Source organism: Nansenia antarctica, assembly GCF_963989245.1.
Source record: "Nansenia antarctica genome assembly, chromosome: 9".
Taxonomy (NCBI): domain Eukaryota; kingdom Metazoa; phylum Chordata; class Actinopteri; order Argentiniformes; family Microstomatidae; genus Nansenia; species Nansenia antarctica.
In genome coordinates, this window is record NC_137679.1 from 25484063 (window position 1) to 25499764 (window position 15702).

General features: G+C 41.3%; 1 protein-coding gene across 1 annotated transcript in view; it reads left to right on the plus strand.

Moving 5' to 3' along the window:
* Window positions 1-15311, plus strand: part of ano3 (anoctamin 3) — a gene marked incomplete at its 3' end in the record, with an annotated part of 37153 nt that extends 21842 nt beyond the window's left edge. The window contains exons 3-25 of the mRNA XM_080539379.1: window positions 1797-1930; window positions 2200-2346; window positions 3614-3714; window positions 3843-3887; window positions 4571-4705; window positions 5821-5927; window positions 8484-8539; window positions 8684-8805; window positions 9039-9173; window positions 9338-9434; window positions 9604-9664; window positions 11145-11227; window positions 11442-11582; window positions 12092-12256; window positions 12409-12445; window positions 12555-12666; window positions 12989-13046; window positions 13609-13706; window positions 13836-13984; window positions 14158-14310; window positions 14392-14539; window positions 14659-14857; window positions 15129-15311. Coding sequence (XP_080395505.1) covers window positions 1797-1930; window positions 2200-2346; window positions 3614-3714; window positions 3843-3887; window positions 4571-4705; window positions 5821-5927; window positions 8484-8539; window positions 8684-8805; window positions 9039-9173; window positions 9338-9434; window positions 9604-9664; window positions 11145-11227; window positions 11442-11582; window positions 12092-12256; window positions 12409-12445; window positions 12555-12666; window positions 12989-13046; window positions 13609-13706; window positions 13836-13984; window positions 14158-14310; window positions 14392-14539; window positions 14659-14857; window positions 15129-15311 — 2666 coding nt within the window. The remainder of the gene's footprint in view (window positions 1-1796; window positions 1931-2199; window positions 2347-3613; window positions 3715-3842; window positions 3888-4570; window positions 4706-5820; window positions 5928-8483; window positions 8540-8683; window positions 8806-9038; window positions 9174-9337; window positions 9435-9603; window positions 9665-11144; window positions 11228-11441; window positions 11583-12091; window positions 12257-12408; window positions 12446-12554; window positions 12667-12988; window positions 13047-13608; window positions 13707-13835; window positions 13985-14157; window positions 14311-14391; window positions 14540-14658; window positions 14858-15128) is intronic.
* Between the last annotated feature and the right edge of the window lie 391 nt (window positions 15312-15702).

The following is a 15702-nucleotide window of genomic DNA, read 5'->3' on the forward strand; positions in this document are numbered from 1 at the left end:
CTGTAGGGAGATGATCCAAGTTAATGACTCTTCATTCTCTCCTGATCCCAGAAGCAACAGAGAATAAAATAGCTCTCCTCTGCAAAACCTTGCTGGATTAAAGAATACTGATAAAACCAGCTATCTCATTCTGGAAGTCAGAGGGAAAATTATTTAGATTCGAACTTCATTGACCACGCTTCCATAATAGTAGCTAGTGTGGATTCAAAGAGGTGAAACCGACCTTCCTTTAGCCTCAACGTTTGATTTCAGCACAGATTTATTTGAAAGAAGTCTTAAGTACCGTATTTTCCGGACTATAAGTCGCACCCGAGTATAAGTCGCAGCAGGCCAAAAATGGGTCATGAAGAGGAAAAAACCACATATAAGTCGCACTGGACTATAAGTCGCATGGTTCAAGGGAACGGGCTTGGCGGAATCAGCGGGGAAAGAAAACCCTGTTGAGCTTGACTCTAGTCTGGCACTGTGAAGAGACATGGGAGGATTTGTAAGCCCAGGAAGGACATAATTCACGTTAAAACTTCTTCTGAAAGGTTAGAAATACTTAAATTATCGAGTGTAAAGCCAGGGCTAGCTAACGCGTTGCTAACGAAGGTTAGCAAAATGGCGTCGCGGGAGCAAGCAAACAGGATGGAACAGCCTCTGAAAGGTAATAAATGACTTTAATATCGTGTATAACGTTCATAATAGCGTGTATAACGTTCATAATATAGTGCTTAATGTCCACATTGTCGAGTGTAACGACTATTTATCGTGTATAAGGCCATGACAAAGATAGCTTGGTGAAAAACGGAAGTAGTTAGGATGAAGGGCGGCCTACAAACAATGCAACATTGAACAGCCTCTGAAAGGTAATAAATGACTTTAATATCGTGTATAACGTTCATAATATCGTGTATAAGGTCCATAATATCATGTTTAATGTCCACATTGTCGAGTATAATGGCTATTCTATCGCGTATGTGGCGCTAGCGGAAGTAGTAAAATAGCCTCGCGGGGGTAACTTAGCAACATAGAACAGTCTCTGGAAGGAATAAATGACTTTAATATCGTTTATAACGTCCATAACATTGTGTATAAGGTCCATAACATCATGTTTAATGTCCACATTGTCGTGTTTAATGTCCACATTGTCGAGTATAATGGCTATTCTATCGTGTATGAGGCGCTAGCGGAAGTTACTCCTTGGTTCATGTCAGTCAGAGATTACCGTATGTCAGTTCATGTCAGTCAGAGATTATGAATTATTGATATATAAGTCGCACCTGACTATAAGTCGCAGGACCAGCCAAAGTATGAAAAAAACCGCGACTTATAGTCCGGAAAATACGGTACCTCATATATAGGGCCCCAATTTGATTCAGCAAATAGTGCTGGGCAGGCCCAAAATACTTAACAATTCTGAATACTACTGTAGCTTGAAACATGGTTTTGAGAAGCAATTATTGAACTGTAATCAGGTTTTTCTAAAAAGTCTGAAAATGCATTGCATATCATGGAAACACTAGATGCAGTATTGAAAACTCCCATTGGATTATTTGTCATTGTGTCTATTAGATATATTTAGGTAAAGATGGACGACTTTGTCCCAATCTGACACATTATGCAAAACGGGGCCCTACGTAGATAGTTTCAGAAGGTTACAGTTTGATTGACACAAATGAGACCCTGGCATGGGGTTGATTCAAACCAAAAATACTAATGTACAGTACAGGTTACATAAGTTACTATAAGGCCTGTCCTGACTTCCCCACCACAGTGCTGACCTCTGATTCCTCTGTGTCTGTCTTTAGCAGTAACTGTCAAGGACCATTATGTGGAAGAATCCGAAACAAGTACATACGAGACCAGGACAGATGAGTCACTTCTGATACAGAGGCCTATCACCCGTGCAAAATTAGACTCCCGCTCAGATTCACAAGCCACAAATTCGCCACGCACAAAATCACAGCGCACAAATTCAATTAAGGTATAGTACCAAACCCACACACCCCCACCTGCATTAACCAGAATGACACCAATCTTTAACAAATCTTTGAAACTGCTTTGAAACTGTACCTCTGACAACTATCATGCATAAGGGAAGTCATTTTCTGTTCAACACATCTAGGGGTGCCATTTAAAATCAATATGCATGTGTGGTTGCTACTAACTGAGTTACTGATGAAAACCTCAGAGGCTAAATCCGTATTTCCTCAGGTAAATAACACGTCTGGGCTTTCGTTCCGAGATGGGAAGAAGCGCATTGACTACATCCTGGTCTATAAGAAATCCAGTCCCCAGGTGGAGAAGAGGTGCACCTTTGAAAGGAACCTACGTGCTGAGGGACTGATGCTGGAGAAGGAGGTAATAATAATAATAATATATGCCATTTAGCTGACACTTTTATCCAAAGCAACTTACATTGGCTAGCCTAAACTCTTCACACTCAGATGTAAATGCATTTGCATCTGGAGTTTTCACAAGCGATTTAAAATGGCAAACTATGTATATTGTAAATGTTGGTGGTTTACTAAAGATTTTTTATTTAAAGTGGATCATAAAGCCCTAGATACAGCTATCTTATTTACTACCAAATTTGGGCACCCCTAGTCAAAATGCCTTGTACAATTAATATCTAAGTGAAAAGAAGCAAACCTAACCTCTAAATGGTACAAAGTTAAACATGACACATTTCATCACATTTAAATCAAGATTAATTTAAATGTTTTACTTTTTACAGTTTCAAAATAATAAAACAAGGAAAAAGGCCTTGTGCAAAAGTTTGGGAACCCTGTCAGCTAGTACTTTGTAACTCCTCCTCAGGCAACTATAACAGCTTACAAATGCTTCCTGTAGCCAGCTAAGAGTCTTTCAATTGTTGTTTTGGGAATTGTTCCCCATTCTTCCTGGCAGAACATCTCTAGCTCAGAAATATTCTTTGGCCTTCTTGCATGTACGGCATGTTTGAGATCTCTCCACAGATTTTCAATAATATTCAAGTCTGGGGACTGTGATGGCCATTCCAAAACCTTCACCTTTCCTGGAGGTACTTCATGGTTGATTTTGAGGTATGCTTTGGGTCATTGTCTTGCTGGAATACCCAACCTCTCTTCAACTTCAATGTCTGGACTGACCTTCGAACATTAGCCTCTAGATCTAGAATATTTGGTGGAATCCATTCTTCCTTCCACCCGCACAATATCCTCAGCTGCTACGCAACCCCAAAGCATAATGGATCCACCTCCATGCTTAACAGTTAGCAAGGTGTTCTTCTCTACTAATGCTTCACCCTTTTTTCTCCAAACATACCTTCTTTGGCTATGGCCAAAAAGTTAGTTTTAAAAAATGAAAAATGAAAATAAAAGAAACATTGCTTTAAAATGTGGAGAAAGGTGTCATGTTTAACTTTAGCATTTAGTGTTCAGGTTTGCTTTCAATCACTTGGAGATTAATTGTAACAGACATTTAAACCAGGGGTGCCCACATTTTTGCAGTGAGCCTGTCCTCCGATTTCTACTCCCACTAGCCTCCACAAAGTAGCGTGACATGAGAACCATATTCTCAAACATAGTTTTTTAGATAGCTTGTGCCATTGCGCTCTGACTAACTGGCTGTTTTGTACCCTGAAAAGCCCTCTTTGACCAACAACGACATCATGTTTGTGAAGATTCATGCCCCTTGGGATACACTTTGCAAATACGCAGAGCAAATGAACATCCGGATGCCATTCAGGTAACTGTGATTAGTGAAGAAAGTCTGGGCTTGAGGTAATGATGGGACTTAGAGGGATGACTTGGTGCTTGACTAGTAATTTAAATGGATTGATTTAAGAATGGAAATGTTTTTCTTTTCATTTTTAGAAAAAAATGCTATTTTACGGATCGGAAGAGCAAAGCTATGGGCAGGTAAGTCGATTTTACAGCATGACATGATACTGTGGGCTCAGTCAAACCCTGCTGACTGCTTGAGCTGTCCTAATGAAATACATGAGCAGCACAGCTGGAGTTCCTCTCTCATGTAACATGAGCTTGCCTGTTTTTTAAGATGGAGTCCTCCATCTCAAGGGGGGGCAGAAGAGAGTAAACTATCTAAACTAGTAAACTATATTTGATCATGAAGGGTGACAGCCACGGTCACACTGGCGCTGTGCTCTGCCCCACTGAGCGTCTTAATTAGTTCAAGATTAATCCAGCTATCAAACTTGGCTCTGTGGACAAATGGTGGATTTGAGCTTTTAAGCTCAATAAGTCACCCTGAAAAGGGTTTCTGCAAAACAAACAAGTGATGATAATACAGTCTAGAAAGGGAGGGTTTAGACAGACAATTATAATAATAAATATGTTATAGTTTATGTGTACAGTAAACACATCTAAACAGCAATGTAGTCATTGTTTTATTGTGTATTTGATGGATAATAAAACATCTCTTACACTACAAAGCAAATAATTGTGACTGCCAATGCAGTCGTCTATTGAGCATTATAACAATAAATTGCAAAACGCCTGAGATGATCAAAAAGATCAATGAAAATAATCTCACAAATAATCCCTGCAATGTATCCTGTCTCGTTTACTCTCTCTCCGTGCAGTAGGTTTCATCACCGATGGTGTCAGATAAAGAGCTGGCTCCCCAGGAACCCCATGAAGCTAGACAAAGAGGCCCTGCCAGACCTGGAGGAGACCGACTGCTACACAGCCCCCTTCAGCAGAGCACGGATGCACCAGTGAGTCACTCACACTGCACACACTGTGAAATCACTCTCAGACTCAATGTTAACAAAGGATCTCAATTTGTGTTCCTATCTTCAACATAACAACATACAGCAGCTGACTCTGAACTGACAATCCCTCTTCCCCAAATCATGGCTGTCTCTGTGCAATCTGGGATTCAAACAACAACAAAGCGGTCTCCCTGACACTTTTTTGGGTAAACAGCTGAGGGATGGGGCTGGAGAAATGTAACCACTCAAATTCATAGTATGAGCAATGGGTGCAAGGACTGACAATCCATGAGACCAAAATGTTAACCATGTGTTTAAGCTATACAGTGTTTGTTTACAATTACATCATTTACAAACTATGGCGTAAAACAAGCTGTGCCCTGTGTAAGTTATGGGACATTTCTCATCTTTTGCAAGCATTTCTCGTCTTTTGGCGGTAACCCTAAAAAAAAAAAAGGATTTCAAATCAAACAAATAAAAAAAGTGTTGTAATTTCTGATTGGTGAAACCAATAAGGACACACATATCATCAAATACAAGTAGAGCCAAAAGAAGGAAAACATGCTTCATTGTCCCATTACTTACACAGGGCACTGTATTTTGGCGTCTTAAGACAGTTGAACTATGCTCATCGGGCATTTAAACAGGCATTTATATGTTATATTCTTCAAGAATCAATGGCTATATATCATTAATTAAAAGTCCAAAACTGGATATACTAATCCCAGATTGCCCATTTAAAGCAGTTCACTGATGGAAGTCAATAATTTAGTCCCCCTCTTTTTTATTCTTATTCTATCGTGTTGTTTCATCTCTCAGTCAACCTGAGTGGTTTGACTTTTTATTTCCCTTTAAGATTATTTATCGGTTATAATATTTCAAAATGAACACATTGTTGTTCCTAGAAAACTTTAGGCTACACTATAGTTTTGAAAGAAATTATATTTACTCTCTTGTGATGCATCATCTTTAGACAAGGTAATTGCACCAGACTGAGTTTTAAATTAACTGCCCTGCTATATCAGTATTGGTAAGGATAGAGTGTCTAGACTATATATCTAGATACAGGCTGGCTGCTTTTTAAAATAGTAAGATGGTTCTTATTATTTTCTCCTCAGCTTTACTATCAACAACAGACACACCTTCTTCTCCAACTCCACCAGAAGCAGGATAGTCCACCATGTTCTACAGCGCACCAAGTATGAGGACAGCAAGTCTAAGATGGGTACGAAGCTGTGCTGGCTTTGACTGTCCCTGGTCAGCCCTCACAAACAACACACTACTTTCTTTGGGAGAGGTGGGGGAGGGAGTTTCTCTATGTATATTGAATTCCCCCTATTGCTGTTTAGCATTGCAATGCCTTAAGTAGACTCAATATTCATTGAACAAAATGTATTATTTATTGTGCACATTTGAACTAACTTTGAATGATAACAACATTGGCCACCCCATCAATCAGTTCATCAGCTTAATCCAATAATACAACATGATGAGTCATGCAGTTATCATTCTACATAATACTGTATATAGTAATATATATGTAAAGTGGTAGTGAGGCAAAGCAGTGACACAGAACAACATATGAATTGTCTTATTTTTGTCTTTCCTCTGTTTTGCTTAATAACTTCTCTTTAACTCTCGTCATTTATGTCTGTCTGTTGTCATATCGCTGTACAAAATCATTTGGAGACTTTTAGAGATCATTGGGGAAGGAGATAATCATTTAAAAAAAAAAAAAATTGTGGCTTTAGTTTCGATCATTATTTTTACCTCAGCAGTGGGAATTACAAATGTGGTACTGACTGATTAAAATGTGAGCCCTCATTGTTGGTGCTCTCCCAATCATGGCTGATCCTCCCTCTCCTTCTGGATGTTGTTGTCTGGCCACTCTCCGACTCCACTGTCCTCTCTCTCTCTTTCCCCCGCTCCTGAACTGTCCATCCCGTTAATTCCTCTGGTCTGTCGGTCTCTCGACATGTTTTGCTGATTAAAGTTTGGCCTCGGAGGACTTTTAATACATGACCCCCCTCTACTTGCCAACAAGTGACAAATCCTGAATAATAACAATGATTATAAAATCTGTTCTGCCAACAGAGTGACAAACCTTCCTCAAATCCCTTTCACTCCATGCACATGACCTCTCTACCTACTTCAATCAGAGGATGACTTTATCATCGGCACTTGTGTGCTGAGATGTGGAGGGATGAAATACCACATGATCTATAGATGCTATAATAGCTCTAGGATTATCAGTCAAAGTCCTGCAACAAGGGGAAAATTACAATGTGTTCACCAGAACATGTACCTACCCTGTAAGAACCCCCCCCCCCCCTCATATTACTGAATGTACCATTTATACAGAGACGTGTTTTATATTATGCAAGGAAGAGTAGGCATACATACTGCATGGCCTTCTCTACATCTGAATAATTGACCTGTCACTTATGCTTTATCATGTTCATCCCCACCATTTGAGATATAACGTATCTATTTATATGTATATACATCAGGGGAGGCTGGTGGAGGTAGAAATCTGAGGACGGACTTATACATTCCATGCATTACAATGAGCCCATCCTCCAATTTCTACCTCCACCAGCCTCCACTGACACAGTATGCATACTATGATATGGAGATAGGAATGGAGATTCATAGGATATAGAACATCTTCCCTCCTCCCTCTCTCCATGACATCTCTTGTTTTTGTCAGATCTCTCTATCAGCAGCTCATTTAATGCACACTTCCATCCGGAGACTCCCAACTCCCCACAGTAGGAAGGCCCCACATTGTATGCAGCATTTCTGTGTAGAGCATCTTTGCTAGTTACTGTACATGTCCTCCATTTTTCAACAGCTCCTCCGCTTTGTTGTCTCTGTCTGCTTAATTATTATGGTCAACATGACCGGATCTTGATTGCCCAGTCTGTGAGCTCCTGGGAAGGTGCGTATCTGTGTCGTGGCACTGGGCAGAGACTCAGTAGAACCTGTGTACCTATGTACATGGACTGTACTGTAAAAGTGTTGACTTCCTTGTTGTCTTGACTAGAATTCAGTTCAGATGTTGTTTTACTATACAGTGGTACACATTAGCACACATTGATATCTCCCAATTGAAAATGATATGCATAAGGTTTTGTTATGAGTTTTGCTTTGAGTAAAACAAACACAAAAGTGTGTGTAGTGTGTTGACCTGTGTTTTAGTTTGTGCTGTGTCGATCAGTGTGATGATGATGTCTGTCTGTAGTCTCCATGGTTTTTCCTCTGTCCGCTGCGTAATTTCATTCACTAATACAGTACTAATGTAGTTTTACAAAGAGGATTGACACCTCATGGCTAAAATGAGTGCAGTCTCCTGTAGCTACGATACGCAGTGACATACCCATAGCTAAGATATGGATGTAATTATGATTAGCTTATGATGAGACAATATCTGTCAGACAACCCTGCGTCAATGGTGCTACAGTCACCAACCAAGCTTCGTCCGACAGAAATAGAAGACGATTATCCTGCGCAGTCAGATAATGAAAGTTTCATCATCACAGGGATATAATACCATGAAACTAGCTCACTGAGCTCTGTTACATAACACAACATTATAATCACTGTGGAACTGTGGAATAGATTTGAATAGATTCCTCACTGGGGGTTTCTGTCTATTATGGTGATTGTGTCTATCTATGAATTTTGAGTCTGGGAAAAGGAATAGAAGTTTTAATTATAAGTTCATATTGAGTCCTCGTTCTTCATTGTAAAGTTTGACAGCCTTTTCTTCTTCCTCCAGGTATCAATAGGCTATTGGGCAATGGGACGTATGAGGCTGCATTCCCTCCACATGAGGTAACAACATTGCAATAAAGAACTGTATTTTTTTTTTAAATTAGATGATCATTTAAAAAAATATATTGTTATAGACTGTGGTATTCTGTTACTACTCTCTTCCAGTAATGTGAATTGTCTGGTGTTTCCTGGCTTATCTTTCAGGGCGGTTATAAAAGCAGACATCCCATTAAGACCCATGGTGCCCAAAACCATAGGCACCTGCTATATGAGAGATGGGCTCGCTGGGGGATCTGGTACAAATACCAGCCTCTGGATCTCATCAGGTAATGAGCAGTCTGGAATTAGCCCTCTGGCTGTGCAGACACTGCCATTTATCAGAACACATTATGCCTAAGACCAAAATTGCTGGCCGCATTAATTTGTTACTACTCAGGAATTATGTCAGAATGAAATACACCTAGTTTGAAGTAGGTCCAATGTTAAAATGGAACCTGCCATGTCGGTGAGTTGTTGCTAATTTATTTTGTCTGCCGGACTCTCCTGCCTCTCCTGCCAGGAGGTACTTTGGGGAGAAGATTGGCCTGTACTTTGCTTGGCTGGGCTGGTACACTGGCATGCTGATCCCTGCCGCCCTGGTTGGCCTTTTTGTCTTCCTCTATGGTCTCTTTACCATGGACTCAAGCCAAGTCAGGTATGTCCACACCTTCACCAGAGCTTTGATTAGATCTTCTAACCATGAATTTTCCTTGGATTTGACTACTAGATCTACAGTTTCAATTTCAATGTAATGTTGGTTTTATTAAACATAAAGCTCAGTCATAGATCTAAAGCCTTATTTCTATGTTATCTGTTTAGTAGAGAGATCTGCGAGGCCAACACTACGATCATGTGTCCAATGTGTGAGGAGAACTGTGACCCGTGGAAACTGAGTGATAGTTGTGTCTATGCAAAGGTCAGTAAAACCAAGTGAAATGGAAAAACTCAGTTTTGAGTGCTAGCACTTTTCAGCAATGTAATCAGTAAGGCCCTGAGTTTCACTACACATTTTAAGAAAAAATTATTAGTTTTTTTAAAATGTCTTCTGTTAGATGTTTTTTTTTGTCTTCATTGTGCTTCTGTAGGTGACCTATCTCTTTGACAATGGTGGGACTGTGTTCTTCGCTATCTTCATGGCTATATGGGGTAGGTTGAGACTGTTTTCTTGTCCTGTCGCCCAGCCTCCTCTGTGCTAGTTAGAAGATGTTGTGTTTGAAGAACAAATTAAGGAATGTTTAGGCCCCTTTTGCTTTGCTGAAACAGACTGCATTAAATAGCAACTCAATAACTTCAGTCGTGACTCAACTGGCCAGTAGATCATACAATTGTGTGGTCTTAACATAATACAAACAGAAGGGGAGATTTAATCTATTTATAGAATAATTAATCCTTTCTGTGCTGCACACAGCTCCAAACTAGGAGGACTTATTCACCCGAGAATTCACTGTAGCTCGAGAGTAAGATACAGGCAAAAAAAAAAAAAAAAAGATTAAGACGAAAGATTTGAAGATATAAATCTGTGTCAGACTGCATTGAGTTAATTTGTTCAGGTTAGCCCTGGCCAATTCAGTGTAAGTGCAATTAGCAGTGTAATGAAACACTTTCCAGGGGAGAGAAGCCAGTGTGCTGCTCCTACCACCCTACAGTAATCACACTGCTGTCACCTAACCACAATCAACTGCTGTGAGAATGCAGCAAAGCGCTGATGTGCTGGTTTTACCGCTGCCTGGTCGTTGGGAAGTGTATTGTACTTGGCCTGGATCTGTCTATCAGCCAGGCTGGTTAATTATCACCCCAGTTCAGTGAGGAGGGCTTGGCCATTGTTGCTGCTGTGTTTGGGCTCAATGAGGGCCATAGGGAAGCCAGCGAGCCAGGGGAGGTCCAGTCAGGCTCTGCAACTTGGTGCCAGTGGAAATCAGTCCAGCACCTGCATATCTGGCAATGTACTATTGAAGAGTCAGTGGCAGCTCTGCACTACTGAGTGCACTCTGGAAAACCAGTGTTCTGTCTAAGAGACAGAACATAGGTATCTAAAAGGGCTGCTTCTCTCTCTCTCCCTCTCTCTCTCTTTCTTTCTTTCTTTAAACAAAAGTGGGTCAAGCAAAAGTGGGTCAAACTTCAACAACTTAAAGAGCAGTCAAAGTTGTAGAGGGACTCCAATTATGCTGGGACTTAAAAATACATTTGGCAGAAAATACATTCACATTATTTTGCATTGGTGTGTACCAATTGTTTCTGTATTTCAAGATATAAGTTGTATTGCCATGACTTTACTGTAGTTACCCAAACGATATGTGCAGGACCACTAATAAACACTATCCACCAGTGGAGGCTCGTGGAGGTAGAGATCGAAGAACAGGCTCAGTGTAATGCATGGGACGGAATTAGGAATGGTAACACGATGCCACTCCTCATTCCGTTCCATGTGTTACAATGAGCCCATCCTCCGATTTCTGCCTCCACCAGCCTCTCCTGCTATCCACCATCTGTATTGAGGGATATTGTGTGTTGGTACAGCGCTGTGCTTTCTCAGTAGGGTTTCTAAGGTCAGGAAGTCTCAGTGGAGTAGATCAATATCATGAGTACTTATCCATATCCCCATTCCTGTGGGACTCTCTCCTTGTAGCCACTGTGTTCCTAGAGTTCTGGAAAAGGAGGAGAGCAGAGCTGACTTATGACTGGGATCTCATTGATTGGGAGGAGGAAGAGGTGAGCTGGAAATATCCCAGTCTTGATATGGTATCATCACTGCCATGTAATATTCAGCTATTTCCTTATATGTTTCTTATGATATGACGAAGGTGGGGTATAGACCTTCCAGGTTAAAAGTTGATGTAAAGGTTGATTCTTGGTTGAAATAAGTGGAGACACACAGAGATATAGATTGTAGTTGATATTGATATGTCTGATGTTTGTGTACCAGGAGGAGTTGAGACCCCAGTTTGAGGCTAAGTACTCCAGGGTGGAGAGAGTGAACCCCATCTCTGGCAAGCCGGAGCCCTTCCAGCCCTTCACAGACAAACTCAGCAGGCTGATGGTCTCTGTGTCAGGAATATTCTTCATGGTATGTCTATTTATATCATGAATATCCAGGATGTCTGGTTTCATGCTCTGACTGTGTACACAAACTGTGTACATTGGCCTACTTTTTGAATGCCCTTTTTTTTAACATGCCTTTTGAATGTATAATGTGTCTAGTAGTTGTCTAGCTAACCTGGTTGTCTATCTCCCCCTTGTGGATAAGAACTGAAATGCAGAAGGCACTTCTTGGAAATAGTGACATTGCCTCAGTTGCCCATTCCTCTGTTCATCTCCACTGTTCATCACTCAACAACAGCATGGGAAGTGTATGGAGGCAGTCAAATGAATCTGTATCATTTATTGATTGTTTACTAGGAATTTCTCTAATCTGTATTGTGTAGTTTATCCCACAAAGCATCACATACCAGAAACTGACAACCCCCTGCACTTTCGTTATTTATTTATTTATTCATCTACAGTAAGTATTTATGCAATCCATATATTTCGCTCTCTCCCACACCTCTCTCTCTCTCCCTCTCTGTCTGTGTGCAGATCTCTCTGGTTTTGACAGCTGTGTTTGCGGTGGTGGTTTTCCGTCTCATCGCCATGGAGAAGTTTGCATCTCTAAACTGGGATTTTGTGAAGAAGAACTGGCAGTTTGCCACTTCAGGCACCGGTGTCTGTATCAACTTCATGATTATCATGTCTCTGAATGTGGTGGGTGTCTGGTCGGACGTCATCTCATACACATCCATATTTTAGTCCAGCAAATTGCATAAACCTTAATCAGAGCACAGTTATGAAATACCCATAGTAAGATGATGGGGTTTTTGTGTGCATAACTTGGTCATTGCTATTCCTTCCCCCAGGTGTACGAAAAAGTGGCTTATCTGCTCACAAATTTGGGTGAGCATTACCTCCACACTGTAAACATATTTTATTTCATCATCTCATGCTTGAAAGATACATGCCAACCCCCCCCCCCCCCCCCCCCCCCCCCTTCTCCTCTATTCAGAACACCCACGGACAGAGTCAGAATGGGAGAACAGCTTTGCTCTGAAGATGTTCCTCTTCCAGTTTGTTAATTTGAATAGCTCCACGTTCTACATCGCTTTCTTCCTTGGAAGGTTAGTGATGTACTGTAAACATCAGAGTTCATGTTGCCATTAACAGGGTGTTTTATGGACCCTGGCACAGAAATTCTATTGGATTGGAGTCCAGCACCCCTCCATGTTTTCCTCAGCGGTTTTTCCCCTTCGCTCCGATACCATGATCCAATTATCAATTATATTTTATGATTTCAAATAAGCCAGTGGGGTGTAACATTATGAAAATTGTTTAACTGTGAGTTTATTTCAAACTACGACCATTGTGCAGAGTTTCTGATCTTCCCCCTCTCAGAAGTATTACTGCTCTGATAATTGATAACATTAATCTCAACCTGTGCAGGTTTGCTGGCAGGCCTGGAAAATATAATAAACTCTTCAATAGATGGAGACTTGAGGAGGTGAGTACAATTATACAGTAAGATTATTATTTAAACATTGTTGGTTATTGCCTCTTATTTGAGAGGAGATTGTATCTTCTTCTAGCACGACGACTGCCAATGGCCCCAGGCCTGAGCATAGATTACTTTTTCCTGCTATGACTAGTGGATAGATGATTCACTTACTTAGTCAAATGTATTGAATGTAAGTCACTTTGGAATAAGGCTTCTGCTAAATGCCAAAAATGTAAATGTAAATGTATGCATTAGAGAAATCCAACAATACCATTATTATTATTATTATTATTATTATTATTATTATTATTATTATTATTATTATTATGGTGATGATTACTCAGAAATTGCAAGTTAATGTGAAACATTAATCGTACTCGTAATTAATATAATTTTCGATAATCCTTATTCTCCATACAGACATGTAGAATAGTTCATGATTTTGAGCTCTCATGTTGTCTCATGCTCTCGCGTGTATACTCCTTTAAGTAGAGTGTATACTAAAAAGTATACTCCTTTAAGTAAAATTATCTTAACAGATCTAACAGTTTTTGCTTATTTCATTCAGTGCCACCCAAGTGGTTGTCTGATTGATCTGTGCCTGCAAATGGGAGTCATCATGGTCCTGAAACAGATCTGGAATAACTTCATGGAGTTGGGTTATCCGTAAGTATCTTGTCATTGCAGAAAAACATCAAATCCTTTTCGGTGTGTTCAGTTTAGTGCTCCTGCAGAAATAATTCCTCAGAAATAATTGGCTTGAGTTGACAGTTTCACATTCTGCTGCATTTTCAGTTTGCTGCAGAACTGGTGGTCTCGTAGGAAGATGAAGAAAGGAGGAGGACCGAATGTAGAGAATAAAATGCAGCTTCCGCAGTGGGACAAAGACTGGAATCTGCAACCTATGAATGCTCATGGTCTGGTGGACGAGTACCTAGAAATGGGTAAGATAAATGATACATTTACCAGTTCTAGAACGTTTACTTTGTGATGATTTTATATTAAATCAAGAAAACTTGGTTCCACTCAAACGGTGGTTTGTGTCTGGTTTCAGTTCTCTTCTGAGACCAACTACAATCTGTTACAAACCATCCATAAGCCTTCCCTCTTCTCTCAGTTCTCCAGTTCGGCTTCACCACCATCTTTGTGGCGGCGTTCCCCCTTGCTCCTCTCCTGGCTCTGCTCAACAATATCATAGAGATCCGTCTAGACGCCTACAAGTTTGTCACTCAGTGGAGGAGACCCATGCCTGCACGAGCCACCGACATTGGTCAGTTCTTACGCCTCAGATAAGTCTTGTGAAATGTGCACATGTAGTGAATGTGCTGACCAGCCTCTCTTTCATTGACAGGCATCTGGTATGGAATACTGGAGGGAATCGGAGTGCTGGCCGTCATCACCAACGCCTTCGTCATCGCCATCACCTCCGATTACATCCCCCGCTTTGTCTTCGCATTCAAATATGGTCCCTGCGAGGACAAGGGCTACCGTCATGAAAAGTGCGTACTGTAAATCCCTCCTCATCTCTGTTCATTAGACCACATCTGAACAGCTGAACAGCATGAACAAGTGCAGCTTGAGTTATTTCCTGGTTTTGAGCCCCATGTCCTCCCCTCAGGTGCTTGCAAGGCTACATGAACAGCAGCCTATCTTGGTTCGACATGGGAAAGGTCAGGAATACCAGTGATGACATCCAAGCCAGATACTGCAGGTACAGAGACTACAGATCACCTCCCTGGAGCTCAGTGCCCTATGACTTCACCCTGCAGTTCTGGCACGTTCTGGCCGCCAGACTCGCCTTCATCATCGTCTTTGAGGTCAGTTGCATTCAGTATACTCTCTGTCTTTGGAGCTTTGAGCTTTCTTTGAGCATAGTAATGCAATGTCCTGCACACAGACTGTGATGAAGCAGCTTCAGAGTGGTTCTCCACAAGAATTTGGAAACACACTCATATTTCATTTATAAAGTGTTTACATTTATATATAACGATTGCACACAAATGCACAACTAAACAGTGAAATATAAGAATAGAGTAAACTATACAATACAGTACTGGCAGTTCATGGGATGTTTCATTGCCCCCATAGCACCTGGTGTTTGGCATCAAGTCATTCATAGCGTACCTGATCCCGGACATGCCCAAAGGCCTGTGTGACCGCATGCGGCGGGAGAAGTACCTCATGCAGGAGATGATGTACGAAGCTGAACTGGAGCACCTGCAGAAAGAGAGGAAGAAGAATGGCAGGCGTTACCACCACGAGTGGCCTTAGCTTTACCCCCTTACAGTACCTCCTCCACACACACTCACATACACCTATACACACCCAACACATACTTACAGTACCTCCTCCACACACCCAACACATACGCAGCCCTCAGATCACATGCATCTGTCTGCATATCTACGTTAGCTTGGGGAGGCTAGCTTTACTGAATTGACTCTATACACCAAAGAGGCCCTCTTCTGCCACCAGACCTGAGGCCCTCCTACCATCCTCCCTTGTCCCTGTCCTTGTCTCTGTCCCTCTCCATGTCCCTCCTGTTCTATGTCCAGAGTGTCGGTGCTTATTCTTTGCTCAAACCCCTCCCCCTTCCCCTGCCCCCTTCAGCTTCATCCAGCAGGATGCCCTTGGTCCTGTGAGTTGTCATGGCTTTGAAGGG